Genomic DNA, 16,919 nt, shown 5'->3' with positions numbered 1-16,919 from the left:
ACTAAAGTGGTAAATGAATATATTTAAAGAATAAACCAGTTTGTGTGTTAAATTCATTTTCAACATTCATAGAACATGAAATAATTATAAATAATAAAATTAAAAGCAGTGAAAAAAAGAATTTCAAATACGTAGGATCGATCCCGGGACCGCAACATTACGAGGCACCGGAGCTGTGCTGTAGACTTGTTATAAGCAAAACGCTCGGGACTGGACTTTTGTTTATAAAGTGTAGTTCCACCATTGTTTGATATTTGCCGACTGCTTCGAACGTAGAAAAGGACAGCGAGTGAAAAAGAGGACGGAGCGAAAACAAACCGCTCTATATCGGTGAGGCAACACTAATGCAACAACCTAATTTTGTTATTTTTCCTTTTTTTTTTATAAAACTGTTTCCATGATCTTTCTGATATTTTTCTCATTAAAATGGTACCAAACACGATATAATTCGGACCATATTTACTTGAAATAACTTATTATGTATCATTATAATTTCTATTAAATTAGAAAAAAGTTTTATCTCAAGTATCTGATCAATTAGCTACAGTATCACAATAACCAGTTTTTATTAAATTATATAGATTTTATATACATTATATAGATTATATAGATTAGATTTTATTAGTAGTCTTATTAATAAAATGAAACTATCATACTGTAGCTGATTGAACAGATACTTGAGATAAAACTTTTTTCTAATTTAATAGAAATGATAATGATACATAATAAGTTGTTTCAAGTAAATATGGTCCGAATTATATCGTGTTTGGTATCATTTTAATGAGAGAAACGTCAGAAATATACTGGAAGAAGTTTTATACAAAAAAAAATGAAAAATAACAAAGTTAGGTTGTTGCATTAGTGTTGCCTCACCGATGTCTGATCCCAGATCATGTTACGCTACTTGGCGAGCGAGCTTCGTGGCGTCTCTAGGGGTATACTCGAGGGGTATGGTTTCTTTGCAAATAGCGTACAGATCTTTTTAGCTTATAACGAGCCTATACTGTATTCAGTTAAGATAGATATCAAGTAATATGTAATGTTATAAACTTTAAAGGCTAATATCTCTGTTATTAGGGCCTATTCGATAGAACGCTCGGACACGTGTTCGCATATTTTCGATATAGATTCACTACGCCCAAGCTTGTCAAAATCCATGATTCCCTAACCGTGTCCTCCCCTTGTAAGATCGTCTTATTCAAATAAGCAATGCTTAAGTCGATATGTATTCACAGTCAGCGAATAAGGTCGACTTAATTAAGGAAGCGATGCTTAAGCTTTGCTTAGTTAAGTCAATGCTTGAGCAATGCTTGTTTGACGTTCGGCTATTTCCGTCGATTCTCTACTGTAACAACTAATCAAAATGATTCTTGAAAATGTAGCATTATTTATTAGTGATGCGCTTTTTGAATTGAATTTTAACGCTATCGCTTGAATTAATTCAAATAATTGAGCGAGCGATAGACAGAGCCAAATTTATTAAGAAAAAATCAATTCAATTGAAAAAATAACAGTTTTATTATTAATGTTATCACATACGTTCGAAAAATCTCTTATATTTAAAGTTTCATTCTGAAATACGAACACAAAATTAAACTTTCGACTGAAATTATTAAAAAAAAAAAATTAAATGTAATTCTTTGTATTGATTATGAATCCTAAACAATATATAAAATTAAATTTTTAAATATTTATAATAAAACTGAGAATTTTAAATCATTAAAAATGAATTAAAAGTAGTTGTAGCAAACTTATCGATTATTGAAGATCATTAATAAATCAGCAGTACATGTATATATGTATAAAAGATATTGCAAAAATCCTGTGGTTCAAGGTATAGGTTGTGATATGACTGAGGATGAGGGTATTTTAATCAATAAATTAAAACAATTTGAGCCGAAAGAATAATGATTATTTATTGGCTCGATAGACACATTAAGGGGAAAAAGCCTTGTGGCATAAAAAACCCCTTATTACATTTCGTTTGACACAATTACTCAATGAAACATAGGACAATGAGTGCTTCGCGCGTAGTAACTCCATCAATGCCATTAACATTTTCCACGTTTCCTAATAATTCTTTTCCATCTTCATTTTGGTTTTCAATTTCATCTTCTTCTACAATAAGAACTTCGTTGTTAAACCCCTTGTAAGACATGGAAAACGGCGCTTCCAAACACCGAACGTTCTTTCTACTATCTGTCGGGTCCTGATCTGGATTTCCTTGTACCTGTGTCGATCGAATAATTCAATGTTAATTTGTGCATCAATCAATCGACTAAACAGTATCAGTATTACCTTATTTCTTCTTTAGACTGTGGATTCCGCAGGGGTGTCATGAGAAAAGGCAGACAAAACAATCAAACGGGTCACTCCCGTCTCGATATTCGTGGATATATATACAAATTATGATCAATGTCCTCGATATCCGCAAAATCCAACTCCATTTTGTACTTTTTTAAAAATAATTTACCACAATTAATCAAAATAAATTGTTCAACACTGCACAATAATACCTTCAAACGCGTGCTTAAATCCTCAATATCGTCGACTTAAAAACACAACCTCAATGAAGCCAAATAAGAACTCGTTTTCTACAAATAAGGCGGACTTATTCGACTATGAATTCATAAGAGCTTAAGACTTTCTTAAGCATCGACTGTGAATCTACAGCGATAAGCATTTACTTTCCTAAGCAAATGCTTAAGCTGATGCTTAAAACGTTGCTTATTCGGCGACTGTGAATCTAACCGATGTCTTAAGCATATGCTTAAGACCAGCTTAGAAATAAGTTGCGACTCTGAATACTGGCCTAATTCTCCTGTCACATATCGCATGTTTATGTAATCGGGATGTACGGAAAATTCAACTACCATGTGCACTGCCAGGCCACTCTAGAACGATATCCAGAAACTCTATGCGAAAACCCACGACAGCTTGCATTTATATTAATACGGTTCATTTCAATGAATATTAGGTAAAATAAATAAGTTAATGACATACCTGCACATATTCGCAAAGGGTATATTCCTAGCAAACGGACGGTTCACCGATTTTGACGTGTTATAATATATTGTTGGATTCGTCTTGTTGAGTACCTTACTAATTTCTATGTCATTGTTTGCGGAAATTCGTTTTTTTATGTAAAATTTGCTGTAAACTTTCCAGAAAAAAGTATGGTTAAGTATGTTTTTGATACATTTATGAACAGAAACAAATGACAGCAGTCTTTTTAGACTATAGGTTAGGTTGGGTCATGGCACATCTAATCCCGGCCGGCAATATTTCAGAATCAGTAGTAATATCTTTCGATTCTGTAAAAAATTAAAACATATCAAACTTAGATGATTGAATCTACCCATATCATGTAAGTATGAATGTACCGATAGTCATTTGTTTCTGTTCATAAATGCATCAGAAACATACTTAACCTTCCTTTTTTTTCGAAAGTTCACATCAAATTTAAAAAAAAAGGAAGGAATTTCCGCAAAAAAAGACAAACGCCTCAATAATATGCTCAAAAAGACGAATTTAACGATATATAACACATAAAAATGGGCGAACCGTTCGTTTGTTAGGAATGTTCCAAGTCCTGCATATCGTCGACTCAAAAACATATCCTCAATGAAGCCAAACAAGAACTCGTTTTCTACAAATAAGGCGGACTTATTCGACGATGTATCCATAAGAACTTAAGACTTTCTTAAGAATCGACTGTGAATCTACAGCGATAAGCATTTACTTTCCTAAGCTGATGCTTAAGGCGTTGCTTATTCGGCGACTGTGAATCTGACGGATACCTTAAGCTTATGCTTAAGACCAGCTTAGAAATAAGTTGTGACTGTGAATACCGCCCTCTGACGCTCAGTCCTTCTCTATGCGCGACTATCTAGTCCTTTTTCTCTCTCTCTCGTTTCTTGTCTTGCGCAGTGGGAATAGAAATTTCCAGCGTTGTACGTTACTAACGTATTCGATCACCGTTGCGTATCCGTTTGAAGAGGCACGCCTTGCATCGGTGAGTATCACAGCGTGCTACGTGCTACGACTTGGTCAATTTTTCTTCGTTTCTTGAAACGGTTCGGCCATAGGACTGGGCGACTAGAGGCGAAGAGTTTCGGTTTGCTGCTTGCTGTTCATTTGATACGGAGGCAACGGACCCATCCGAAAAAGGGTATAGCCGGGTAAGGTAGGTAAAATGGCCCTTGAATCAAATTAAATTCAGAATGCATCATTCGATAGCATATCAAAAGAAAATAGTGTACACCAATTTTCAACCCTTGATCTTAACCAGGGGGGCAGTGAGGAGGAGCAAAAAAAACGCCAAATCGTGCCCCATTTCTCCTATTTAATAATATCCGAAAATTCTGAAAAAGTTGTAATACACTACAAACACGGTAGCGCATATTAGGGAATTTTTTCAGATTTTTTCATTGCAAATCCTAGTTGTAAAAAATGAAAAACCGAACAAACAATCTGAAGAAACGCGATTTGTTATTGAAAATGTAAGAACACTACTTTTATATTACTGTGATAATAACATATTAGTATAACTATTACTCTTGAATTTTTTCAGACTTTTTGTTGTGGTGTAACATAGTAATTCTTATTTCCTGTTTTTTTAGAATATGTATTAAGTACTTTTAAATGGATTCACATTCACACAATTGGTATACAGGTTACCGAAATAGAATTAACTTAAATAAAAATTCGAAGTAGAAGTTACTTTTTCATGCGAAATAATTGGTTTTTGATTGTTTTAACTACGTTGCACCACAACAAAAAATCTGAAAAAATTCAAGAGTAATAGTTATACTAATATGTTATTACCACAGTAATATAAAAATAGTGTTCTTACATTTTCAATAACAAATCGCGTTTCTTCAGATTGTTTATTCGGTTTTCCATTTTTTACAACTAGGATTTGCAATGAAAAAATCTGAAAAAATTCCCTAATATGCGCTACCGTGTATGTAGTGTGTCACAATTTTTTCAGAATTTTCGGATATTATTAAATAGGAGAAATGGGGCACGATTTGGCGTTTCTTTTGCCCCCCTCCCTCACTGCCCCCCTGGTTAAAATAAAGGGTTGAAAATTGGTGTACAATATTTTCTTTTGATATGCTATCGAATGATGCATTCTGAATTTAATTTGATTCAAGGGCCATTTTGCCTACCTTACCCGACTATACCCTTTGTCGGTTCTTTGCCGTTGCATCGAAGGAAAGGTTCATGCGTTTGCACTTGACATAGAGTTTCGTGCTGTCACTTGGATTTCAATTTATTTTAAATCTTACGGTATTATTGGACTCATTTCAAAATCGATGAAATTATTTATGAATTTAATCTAATTTAATTTAGACAAATTTTATCGTCTAAATGTATTTAAACATATCAATTATTTTCGGTGCTACGCTGTACATACAAGACTAATGTTAATAATCGCCTCTGTGATTATTAAAAAAGGACAATGTTAATTTTCCAGAGACTTTTCCGTTGCCGAGTATCGAAAGTTTGCCTGTTGGTCTGTGATACGGAGGTAAGCAACCGAAATGCTATGTCAAGTGAAAACGTGACACTTCAGGCACGGGATAATATGATCTGGGATCGGATATATCTATGAGGTAATACTAATGCAACGACTGAACTTTATTATTTTTCATTTTTTTCTTATAAAACTTTTACCAAGATATTTGTGATGTTTTTCTAATTAAAATGCTACCAAATATGATATGGTTCCTGTATCGGTTAAAATTCGTCGTAGGCGGTCAATTTGGAATTTTTCTGGTTGGGCGTCTTTTACAAACGCGAGGGTACCTCCTAGTCCGCGTGGAGGTACCGAACTTGCACGATACGCAGATACAGTGTGATTCTCTCGCTACTCAAGACAAAAGCCGTGCCGCACAATCGAACCCTGCTGTTTTTGCGGGTAAAGAGACCCAGGGGCCATATCGCCGGACCCAAAACTGCTCTGTCTGTGTTTATGGCTGAGACGAAGACAAGAAACGGAACAGCAGGGGTTCCATTGTACGGCATGGCTTTTGTCTTGCGTAGCGAGAGAATCACTCTGTAGTACCAGTCCGATGAAAGCAACAAGGGTAATAAATGATGACCTCTTCGAGTAATAAATGGATTAAGTGAACTCGAACCCCTGGTATAATAACATAGATTTCCAAAATTCCTCCTTTAACTTGCAGATCCAATAAAAGTTCTACAGTACTAAGCGATTGACTCCTACAATAAAGAAACAGCACACAGCAAACTGAAATTCCTCGCTTGTAGTGACCCAATCCTATTGCCGAACCGTTTCTTTCAAGAAACGAAGAAAAATGGTCCGAGCCGTAGCACGTTGTGATGCGTTGCGATGCAATGCGTGCCTCTTCAAAAGGATACGCAACGGTGATTCGATACGAGCGTTTGACACAAGTGGATACCCGGCTTTGGCTGGATGTATGCAATGTTTGGGTCTCAATTTCTCTTGCACTTATCCAGCTTTTACTGTATTATTTTTCCACATAATAATTATTGCAAGTATTAACAATACATAAGAGATGGGCCGCGGGAGCTCGTCCGAATCTGCCCGACTGTACCCAACCAAACCCGAAATAGTCGCGCTACCTGACTGCACGCGTGTATCGGACGCCCGCCCGATTGCTGCCGAGCCCGCCCGAGCCCATAATATTGGGTACCATGCAAGTTCGTTACCTCCACGTGGACTAGAAGGTACCCTCACGTTTGCAAGAGACACCCAATCGGAAAAATTCCAAATTGACCGCCTACGACGAATTTTAACCAATACAGGAAGTTTCTACACTGAAACCCCCACCACAATTAAGAAGTAACATATTTCTCATGACTACGAAATAATATTAGTATCGTTTCGACTACAGGAAGAGATTTGTCATGAATTTTACTAAGGCGGAAACTCTGATGTTGATTAAAGTTTATCGTTCGAAAAGTGTATTGTGGGATCCCAAAAACCCTCAATATTATAATAAGATAAAGAAAGAAGATGCGTGGGAGGAAATAAGTGAGAAAGTTAAAAAACCAAAAATACAATGCAAAAGAAAAATGGAATACCTCCTCGCAGCTTTGAGGAGGGAGAAAATAAAAATGAAAAGAAGTGCTGACACTGGAAAGGGTAAGTACTTTTTTTCATACATTCATGAATTGAGAATTGGAAATATTTAGTACTTTAACTTTCTATCGTTCTTTTGTTTGTAGGAACAGATGAAATATATCAAAGTCAATGGTTTGCCTTCGAGAGTTTACAATTCCTCTGGAATAGGAATAAATCAAGGAGGACATCAAGTACGGTACGCAAACCTTCAATCATTTTTTAATTTTTTCCACGATTCATAAAAGCATACTAAGCATACTTCATTAGCAACAAATTAGAAATAATATTTATTTTCAGATGGGAGATGAAATACAAAATACAACTCTAGAGGCGGCAAAAGATGAGGTAATAGAAGAGACAGAGATGGGAGAAGATACAGCGGTGGTAAAGGTAGAACAGGGCCCGAGTACGAGTACCCCATGCCTCCCAACAAAACCAGCTGCTGCGCAATGGCCGCATAACAACCAAGATGAACGCCTGGAAAAGGCATTCCAGATTCTCATGGCCGCGTGTGATCCATCAGCTGATGAGTGTCAGCATTTCGGAAATTTTGTTGCAGCGAAATTAAGGGAACTGAACGTTTCCGAAAGGGTGCATATTCAAGTACAGATTGTGCAGTTATTTGCGCAAATTAATAAGTTAAAATGTTCATGTAATAAAACCAATATATATAATGATGTATAAGGTATACAGAATATCCCGTAACTCCTGTAACTCCCGGAAATGGGGGGTTGCTGGGGTGATTCTGAACAACATTTTCCTTTATCAAAATCTCGTTTGAAGCTTCGTTTTTGAGTTATTAACGAAAAACACTGGCCAATCAGAGCGCGCCTTTAGCTCGCGCCGAACCACGAGAGCGTTGGCTTTCAGCCGCGCTCGGTCGTGGTCGTGAACAAACGCTTTGGTACAGCGCGGGTATCAAGAGAAGCGTGCGATAAATGTTACACCGTCTTAAATTAAGAACAATGTGGAATTATTTGTTATTCATAAATAATAAATGCGTTTGCGGGAGTTACGGGACACCCTGTATACACGTAATATTAAACAACATTCAATTTCATTCTTTTCTCTTTCTCTCTGTGACCTAACACCCTATTTACGGACCCAGGCGTTGATTATTTTCACCCAATACGGGAATTGAAAACAGAAATGTGTTCTAAATTCTTGTCGCAATCGTTTAGTGTAGGGGGCCGGGGAGCACTAGGTGGCGGCGAGAGGAACCGTGCTCTCGCAAGCGCTCGCCCGGCATGCGGCTCGAATATATACAAGTTTTGAACCGCGGTATGATAAGTGTCTGGGCCAGGGGTCGTATGTTGTCAGCCCCACTGACAAGTCTAACAGACGATCCAGAGACGAAACACCGTTTGTTTTCTCGACTGTTACATTCTTGTATAATATTTTTGGTAGAACTTTAGAATTTGAGTATCGGATTTAAAATATGGGTAATAAATTATGACCTCTTCGAGTAATAAATTAATTAAGCCAACTCAAACCCCTAGTATAATAACATATTTTTTCTGTATTTTATTTCCCTAAGTCATAAACCGATTTCCAACATTCCTCTTTAAACTTGCAGATGTAATAAAAGTTATATAGTACTAAGCGATGGACTCCTACAATTATTAAGAAACAGCAGACAGCAAACCGAAACTTGTCACTTGTAATGGCTCAGTCCTATTGCCGAACCGTTTCTTTCAAGAAACGAAGAAAAATTGACCGAGCCGTAGCACGCTGTGATACGCAGTGCCTCTTCAAAAGGATACGCAATAGTAATGCGATACGGGCGTTTGATACAAGTGGATACTCGGCTTTAAGCATTTCGCACTGCACCAAAGCGGACTGTTGCAAGTCTCTCATTGGTGGAGGTGTGATAAAAATGGGACTGGTAAGACAGTTGCGACTGTCATATCGAATATGTGCTCTGTATGTAAGTAAGACGCAGATCTAATTTAATTTAATTTATATTTTTCCCGGTTCGGAAAAATGGGATGCATTTTTGCACCCGGGTGGCGTTCTTTAGGGACTTTACCGTCCCTTTTTGCCCAACGAACACTGTCGGCCACACGCCTAGGGGGTTGGCACTACAGCCAACACTCTCCCGCGCAATTTTGAAACTTCTTTATGCTTACGCTAATCGCTCTTTTACTTAAGTACATTCTTTCTTTCGCTTTGCCCGTTACATTTACTCTCTTACGCTTTTGCGTTACTTTTAGTTCTCGCTCGCTCCTTTACATTCCTCTTTTAGTCGCCTCTTACGACAGGCAGGGGTTACCGTGGCCGTATTCTACTCCCCCCGAGCCGCAGGGGGCTGATGCAGATCTAATCTCCCATGGGGTTATCTGGGACCCTTAAAATCATGACCCCTTCATAGCCATAGACATAATTTCATATGTCTATGTTCAGAGCAAAGGCATATCCAGTCTTTTTGTATCTGTAGTCACCGGTTTTCGTTTCATCAGTTAAGGTTAGATCAGGTCAGGTTAATTTTTGCAATGTAAAGTTACTAATGCATTATAACTGCTTCATTATTTTGAATAAACATATATTCAGGTATTTTTGAACATTTTACAGTATTTTAATTACTGTTCAAAGGTATTATAAAAACAATATCTCAATTTATAGGTTTTTGATTATGATCTTTATCAACCTACTTTAATTATTTTTTATATGCTTATGTTTATGCATTAAAAAATTTGTTATGAAGACATGTCAGATGCTTTTGAGGAAATTCAAGCTCTTAAAATAAAAAGGAACAGTTTAAGGGAAAAATTGCAGAAGAGAAAACGTGAGAGACATGAATTATTCACTCTTACTTCTGCAACACCAATATCATCCACCTTAACTAATGAATCATCCCTTGCTAGTGGTAAGTAAACTGTTCTGGTAAATGCTATTTGATATATAATAATAATAATAATAATAATAATAACAACAACAGCAATAATAATAATAGTAATTGATTTATATTAGATGTAGCTGGACATTCACAACGATCAGATCACAGTGAATATGAAAGGGATGTTTTATGCATTTTACATGAGTCTTTACCTAATTTACCTATCACATCTGCAGAATTAATAGATCAACTTCGTAAGAATCTTAATGCAGATGTATGTTCTACAGACATCCATAAAATTTTAGAAAAGCTTGCAGCACAAGATATTGTTAAGTTAGTAAGTTTCTGCAATATGATGTGATTTTGCTTTGTTAGCAAGAACTAATAAAATATGTTTATAGAATCAAAGAAGTGACAGAGAATGGTGTTTTTGGATATACAGTATTATCGGTGATGGAATCACAATCATCATATCAATCTCAATCGGATGATACAGAGAATCCAGAGAGCGCAGAAACATCTGCATCTGAGTTAAATGACTACATGCCTGTAGAAAAACAGCCCAAATTGGATAAGAAAAATACTGAAGATATAATGTCTCTGATATCGATGCCTACAATCAGAGAGAAAGAAAATAAAAAGGTTGGAGAGCAAATTTTGGATTTATTATCAAAGCAAACGTCTAAAGAAAAATCATTGGCCGAACGATTTCGATCTCAAGGAGGAGCTCAAGTTATGGAATTCTGTCCTCATGGCACAAGAGTAGATTGTGTCAAATTGAATGGTGGGCCAGGATTTGCCGAAAAATGCAAGAAACTCCATTTCAAAAAAATTATTCAAAGTCATACGGACGAATCTTTGGGTGACTGTAGTTTTCTTAATACTTGCTTCCATATGGATACATGCAAGTACATATCATAAATGGAATATAATCATTTAGGATAACATGTATTCAGAGTTTCTTTATTTAAATGTTTTATTGCACAGGTATGTTCATTATGAAGTAGATGGACCAACAACTCAACCAAAAGAATCGAATGAAACGGACAATGTAAATAGTACTACAGTGACTAAAGGTTTAACACTAGATAGTAAGAATGGTAATAGTACTACTTGCCCAACTCCTGGTGGATCTTTAGGTAGTGAATTGACTCTGTACCCACCGCAATGGATACAGTGTGATTTACGATATCTTGACATGACTGTATTAGGTAAATTTGCTGTTATAATGGCTGACCCTCCATGGGATATCCACATGGAGTTACCCTATGGTACCATGTCGGATGACGAAATGAGACAGTTGGGTATACCTGCACTTCAGGATGAAGGTCTTTTGTTTTTGTGGGTAACAGGGAGAGCAATGGAACTTGGTAGAGAATGTTTGCAATTATGGGGATACGAGAGAGTGGATGAAATCATATGGGTAAAAACGAATCAGTTGCAGAGAATAATAAGAACAGGTAGAACAGGTCATTGGTTAAATCATGGTAAAGAACATTGTTTAGTTGGTATGAAAGGTAATCCAAGAATTAATCGAGGTTTGGATAGCGACGTTATTGTGGCCGAAGTTCGTGCAACTAGTCATAAACCTGATGAAATTTATGGAATTATCGAACGTATGAGCCCAGGAACGAGAAAGATTGAATTATTTGGCCGACCGCATAATGTTCAACCTAATTGGATAACATTGGGAAATCAAGTAGACGGGGTTCATCTGATTGATCCTCAGCTCATTAAAGCCTTCAAAAAACGATATCCAGATGGAAACTCAATGAAACCCAGTAAACCTTAATGATCATTTTAAACTAATGTAAGATAAATGAATAATTATTTTATTATATAAGTTATGAGAATAAAACTATTTGATAAAAATTTGAGACAAATTTTGAGTTTTTATCAATATATTTTGAAGTATTCCTTTAAAAAAATTATTTCTCAGTTTGCATTTAAATGTGTATATATATTGCATTTAACATAGGAATAAAATAATAGCATATTAATTATAATTAGAAATACATAAATTGATAATTTTCTTTAATTTACAATTGTTATCAAAAATATTTGTACATTTGTAAAACATATTTAATTCATGCTTTAAACAGCATGTATATAAATATGTTTTCGTATATTATTATTTTCATGTTAGTGCTTCTTTTTACTATCTAATTATATATATATAGTTTATATATGTTTTACATTAAGTACATATATTAATATAAACTTACGTTCTTTTCAATCGTACGGAAAATGGAATGCAATTTTTATAACAGATTGAAAAATATTTTATAAATAGGAATCAAACACACGACAAAATGTCTTTAGTACTAAAATCTAAAACAGATTTTCAGTATTATGTACGATTTATAAAAATTTACAGCTGAACACTGTAAGAAATATTCTTATATTCGTATGGAATGTAAAATCGTTAATATTAAATGTAACCAATGCTGTTACGTTTCTGTTTTAAAAAACCTTTCTTTAGTGTCAAAGAAAAGTGACTGTCATTCATCTTACTTGTAGATAATCTAGTAGTGTGATTTGTTTTTGATGGTGACAAAATTTGCTGATTTTCTTTTTCACTAGTATCAAGTACATTTTCTAATGAATGAATATTGTTGTGATTAACTTTATTAAAAGAATCAATCCAGTGTCTTTTTCCATGTACATCTTCCGTCATTAAAATGTGATTACCAATTTTAAATCCAAAATTTATAATAGATTTTTCATCTGTACTTATACAAATCTGTTCTTTAGATATTATAGGAAAAAACAAGTTGTACTTTTTACTCACAGATCTTGTACCACGAGTTATAGCAAAGCCAGTATCAAAAAGGAAGCATTGATATTTCTAAAAAATTACACAGAATTTATACATTTACCTATTTAATAACATTTAATACAAATTCTTACCATTCCTCGTGCATCTTTGAGTTGCCCTTGAGTGATTAACTGTGTTGCATTTTCAATGCACTTGGTGGGATCATAGTCCGATTTTACATTAATTTTCGACTGAGCTAATTTACATTCTGCATTTCCCATAGTTTTATCTATATCTTTAAGTAAATTGGATAACATATTATATGCTTCTTTTAAACATGCTTGATCTACATGCGTTGCAACAGTGTGCCTAAGTATTTCCTTAATCAATAAAGGATATTTAACAATTCTTGATCTTGGTACATCTATATAAGTCCATAAATCAACTGAATGGGGAGATTCTAAACGTTTTTTAAGGAAAGACTGAAAACGTTTGTTTGTCAACCTTTTTTCATCCAGTAAGTGTTTTGCCCATATTTGTGTTCTGCATCTTTCCAAGTATGGTTTTATTAATGTTGGAATCTATGAAAATGATAAATCTATATAGGTTCAAAAATTGTTTGAAGTATTTAATATTAATATTCCATAGTAACTAACCCAATTTAATAATGTGGATCCAACAGCATCTGTATATCCATACTGATCTCTCAGATCAATCAATTCATCCCTTAATCTACTATGTATTTCAATAAGATGTGTTATGTCATTAAAAAGTGTTACTAACTCATCAGAAGTAAAAATACCAGTAGATACCAGTGGTTCATAATAATACTCTTTAAGAATGCACAAATCATTAATGAATACATTTTCTCCACAATATAATTCATAAATTGCTTCTTGTTTTTTAACATCTTTTCGACTTAAAGAATAATTAGATTTATCTTTGGTACTAGTTTTGGCTATATCAAGTACCCAACTCCTAAGAGTAAAGTTGTTAGTACATTCAATGTCTTCTTTATGCCTACAAATTACAAAACATATTTTAAATAATAAATACTTTGAAGTTTATAAAAAAAAATAAAAATGATTGAAAATATTTTTTTCATACTTTCTTTTTAATGTTCCTGTGTCTGTTTCATTATCTACAAATGACAAATCTGTTGTGTTTGGTTGAATTGTAAAAGATCTGTGAAGAGTACTTCCTTGTTTGGTACTTATAGTAGAAGAAGAAGAAAAAATGCTGCTGGCCACTTCTGTAATTCTCCTTCGCTTTTTCTTTTTCCCCATTTCTGATTCAATAGATATGTCCATTGAACTAACACTGATAGCATCACTTTTCGGACGTTTTCTTGATCGCTAATTTCAAATATAACAAGAACAAGATTAATAAATAGACCTTATAACGTTTTAATAAAATGTATATAAAAATAATAGACGAATATAAAAAGGAAAATAATAGATTACATACTACGAGTTGTTTAATACATGAAATTAAAAAAACAGTTGATAAATATTTGATATTCTTATTGTTAGTCAAACGTAATTGTCGGACGAAATAATAGCCAAGGTTAATAACGAATTATTTTTATTAATGATAGTACGTAAAAACTCACCAGCCAAAATTTCTTCCGAGGTTCTTGGAAAGCATCTTTAATTGTATTATTGCTATCATCGTACATTTCTTTCAAATTTTTAAAAATCCATGCGTAATTTAAAATGGATGCAATTACTCATATTCTGTTCGGAGTAACGGTTCAACTACGCAGGTTTTGGGAGAGACGATTTATTAGTATATATACAAACCTGGCAGACATAAATTCTAGAATATTTTTTAATTATCCTAGCATGATGGTTTCTTTAATTTTTACCGTGTGCTTTATTGCTATAATATTATACGTGAGGTAGGAAAACTTCTGTAATTAATTAAACCTAGATTCAGGGCGTCGTTTAGTTGTCAGTTATCCCTACTTTTATTTCATAAAGTATCCATAAAATAAATATTAATGGCGTTACATCTTATATTAACTCTATTGCAAAGTATCTTTTTCTCTTAACATTTATTAATTAGAAAAATAGAAATTTTATAGATTTGTAGTGTTTTCTTTGTTCATTTATATAAGTTAAAAAAACAAAGGATGATAGTATGATAGTTTCACTTTCAAATGTATAACTGGTGTAACTGTTTTGAATTTGTGCCGCCATATTTAAGTTGACGTATTATCTGACATTTTATGAATAATTTTAATTATCTTTCATATACTTTTATGTGAATTTCCAAATAAACAAAGCATATTTTGTTGTGTGACAAAAGTGTGTACTTATTGTAAGGTTTATATTTTCATTTATACACGTGTTAAATGAAGAGGTTAGGGCAGGTAACAATGTATAAAAAAACAAATATTTCGGATATTTATAGATTTATAATTACAAGTAATCTGTTCCATTGCTATTTTTAGGAAGCACGAAGAGCCGCAGAAGCAATGCCGTTCTAAGAAAATTGCAACTAGAGAAACCATGGGTGGAAAAGATAAGCAAAATAATCATCATATTACCCCAAACACGCAGCGGAACGCGTCTGGGTGTAATTGGGAAATATTTAAGAATAAAGTATTTAATTCATCATCATTAGAATCGAATACATCTGGCAAAGAGAATGTTAAAAAGAAATCACTTTCTCATCAGAAAGTAAGAAAGAAGAATCATTCGTCTGTGTCGAATGTGGACCATGTAACACAAAATAATGAAGAAGAAGTTTACGATGAAAATAAAAAGAAGTTGACAAAGCAGATAGCCATGGATTGCGAGATGGTAGGCATAGGCGATGGTACAGAGAGTATGTTAGCTAGAGTGTCCATCGTAAACCGTCATGGCTTTTGTGTTTACGATAAATACGTAAAACCAAGAGAACCTGTGCAAGATTATAGAACTAAAGTTAGTGGTATTCGTCCTCACAATCTTCAAAATGGAGAAGAGTTCGAGGTTGTTCAAAAAGAGGTAGCAGAACTGTTAAGAGGTCGTATTTTGATTGGACATGCATTGAAACATGATCTTGACGTACTGTATCTCTCTCATCCAAGAAAACATTTAAGAGACACTTCCAGGTTTAAAACTTTCCGTCAGTTGTCTAGAGGAAATACACCCAGTTTAAAGAAGCTTGCACATGAATTATTAGGTAGGGAAATACAAGAAGGAGAGCACAGCTCTGTTGAAGATGCAAGAGCTGCAATGCAGTTGTATGTACTGTATAGAAATAAGTGGGAGTCTGAATTCTATTCTAAACGATAATTTAAATTAAAAATGAGATGTTTACCTTCATCATTGAGAAGTTCTACAAATAATTAAGATACATCTTGTGAAAAAATTTCATGAATTCCAATACTTTATAGGTTTGTTTCCTTTGAACATAAAATTGTAAAAATTCTACATAAATATATTTTATATCAGTAATTATTGTGTTGAACAATTTAATTCAATTACTCATGATTATCAAGGACCAGTTTTCAGAGACTTCATGATCCTGATAACAGTTATAAACTTCACATCATTAACTATAACTACACTGTAAATAAAACATTGTTATCAGAGTGTAAAAACTTGTGTTAAAAAATTACAAAATATATTACTTTTTCGAATATATTTGATGTGATTGTTTATTTATTAAAAAGATTAATGTAACTAATTTGTATGGTGTAGAGTGACCCTTCTTGTGAAGAAGGAGACGGATGATATCCCGATTACCCTCTCCCCGATGTGCCTGAAAGTTTATCCTGCAAAGCAAACGCTTCCTGAATTTCTATTACGTTAATAGATTCGAGTAAACTCAGTATTTAATAAGGAAACTTATGAAATTTCATTACAAGCAATATTATTATTTGTCTAGTAAAATTAGCAGATGTAATCATAATGTTAGAAGGGCCTTTGAACGTTGCTATCGCTACTTTCAACCGCATTATCTGTCAAATATTTAGAATTAAAATACGATAGCGTAATGGTAGATAGAATTGTTTAAACTGTAGGCACTAATAAGTACTTATCGCGTACAGTATAAACAATCCTTATCTATAATATACAAGTGCAGACCTTTTTTTATAAGTAAACACGACTAAACAAAGACTATAATAACATTAGAGAGTTTTTATTAGGTGTACAAATTAATTCGGTGCCTTTTCTCTATTTTAATTAAAGATTTATTTTTAAAGAGCTATAGTC

General features: G+C 34.0%; 3 protein-coding genes and 1 long non-coding RNA gene across 20 annotated transcripts; 2 read left to right on the top strand and 2 right to left on the bottom strand.

Annotated features, from left to right (window-relative positions):
* Positions 1-1,735: 1,735 nt before the first annotated feature.
* Positions 1,736-3,367, bottom strand: LOC123988403. Its single transcript, XR_006830012.1, has 3 exons — positions 2,517-3,367; positions 2,299-2,453; positions 1,736-2,230 (listed from the first exon to the last, which is right to left on the bottom strand). It is a non-coding gene; the product is annotated as an uncharacterized LOC123988403 (long non-coding RNA).
* A 10-nt stretch (positions 3,368-3,377) lies between these two features.
* On the top strand, positions 3,378-11,836 carry LOC114871785 (N6-adenosine-methyltransferase subunit METTL3). 13 transcript variants are annotated; one of them, XM_046288414.1, is made up of 9 exons: positions 3,378-4,117; positions 5,483-5,621; positions 6,195-7,138; positions 7,222-7,313; positions 7,415-9,667; positions 9,740-9,983; positions 10,088-10,286; positions 10,355-10,861; positions 10,941-11,836. In XM_046288414.1, exons 6-9 carry the CDS (start codon positions 9,824-9,826, stop codon positions 11,743-11,745), a joined length of 1,671 nt encoding a protein of 556 aa, XP_046144370.1. In that variant the 5' UTR covers positions 3,378-4,117; positions 5,483-5,621; positions 6,195-7,138; positions 7,222-7,313; positions 7,415-9,667; positions 9,740-9,823; the 3' UTR covers positions 11,746-11,836. The 13 variants fall into 13 exon arrangements, with proteins under 13 accessions (XP_046144370.1, XP_046144369.1, XP_046144374.1 ...); XM_046288413.1 differs by having other exon boundaries at positions 3,378-4,186; XM_046288412.1 differs by lacking the exon at positions 3,378-4,117 and adding an exon at positions 5,160-5,295.
* A 134-nt stretch (positions 11,837-11,970) lies between these two features.
* On the bottom strand, positions 11,971-14,410 carry LOC114871783 (rho guanine nucleotide exchange factor 3-like). Its single transcript, XM_029178148.2, has 5 exons — positions 14,324-14,410; positions 13,819-14,066; positions 13,368-13,731; positions 12,864-13,292; positions 11,971-12,801 (listed from the first exon to the last, which is right to left on the bottom strand). The coding sequence occupies exons 1-5, from the start codon at positions 14,387-14,389 to the stop codon at positions 12,385-12,387; spliced, it is 1,524 nt and encodes a 507-aa protein (XP_029033981.2). The 5' UTR covers positions 14,390-14,410; the 3' UTR covers positions 11,971-12,384.
* Positions 14,387-16,346, top strand: LOC114871784 (RNA exonuclease 4). Of its 5 annotated transcripts, XM_029178150.2 has the most exons (3): positions 14,387-14,611; positions 15,167-15,317; positions 15,393-16,346. In XM_029178150.2, exons 1-3 carry the CDS (start codon positions 14,427-14,429, stop codon positions 15,993-15,995), a joined length of 939 nt encoding a protein of 312 aa, XP_029033983.1. In that variant the 5' UTR covers positions 14,387-14,426; the 3' UTR covers positions 15,996-16,346. The 5 variants fall into 5 exon arrangements, with proteins under 5 accessions (XP_029033983.1, XP_029033982.1, XP_029033984.1 ...); XM_029178149.2 differs by having other exon boundaries at positions 15,167-16,346; XM_029178151.2 differs by lacking the exon at positions 14,387-14,611 and adding an exon at positions 14,672-15,093 and having other exon boundaries at positions 15,167-16,346.
* The last annotated feature ends 573 nt before the right edge of the window (positions 16,347-16,919 follow it).

This window comes from Osmia bicornis, chromosome 13 (assembly GCF_907164935.1).
Source record: "Osmia bicornis bicornis chromosome 13, iOsmBic2.1, whole genome shotgun sequence".
In the NCBI taxonomy this organism is placed as follows: Eukaryota; Metazoa; Arthropoda; class Insecta; order Hymenoptera; family Megachilidae; genus Osmia; species Osmia bicornis.
This window is presented reverse-complemented; position numbering and strand designations above follow the sequence as displayed.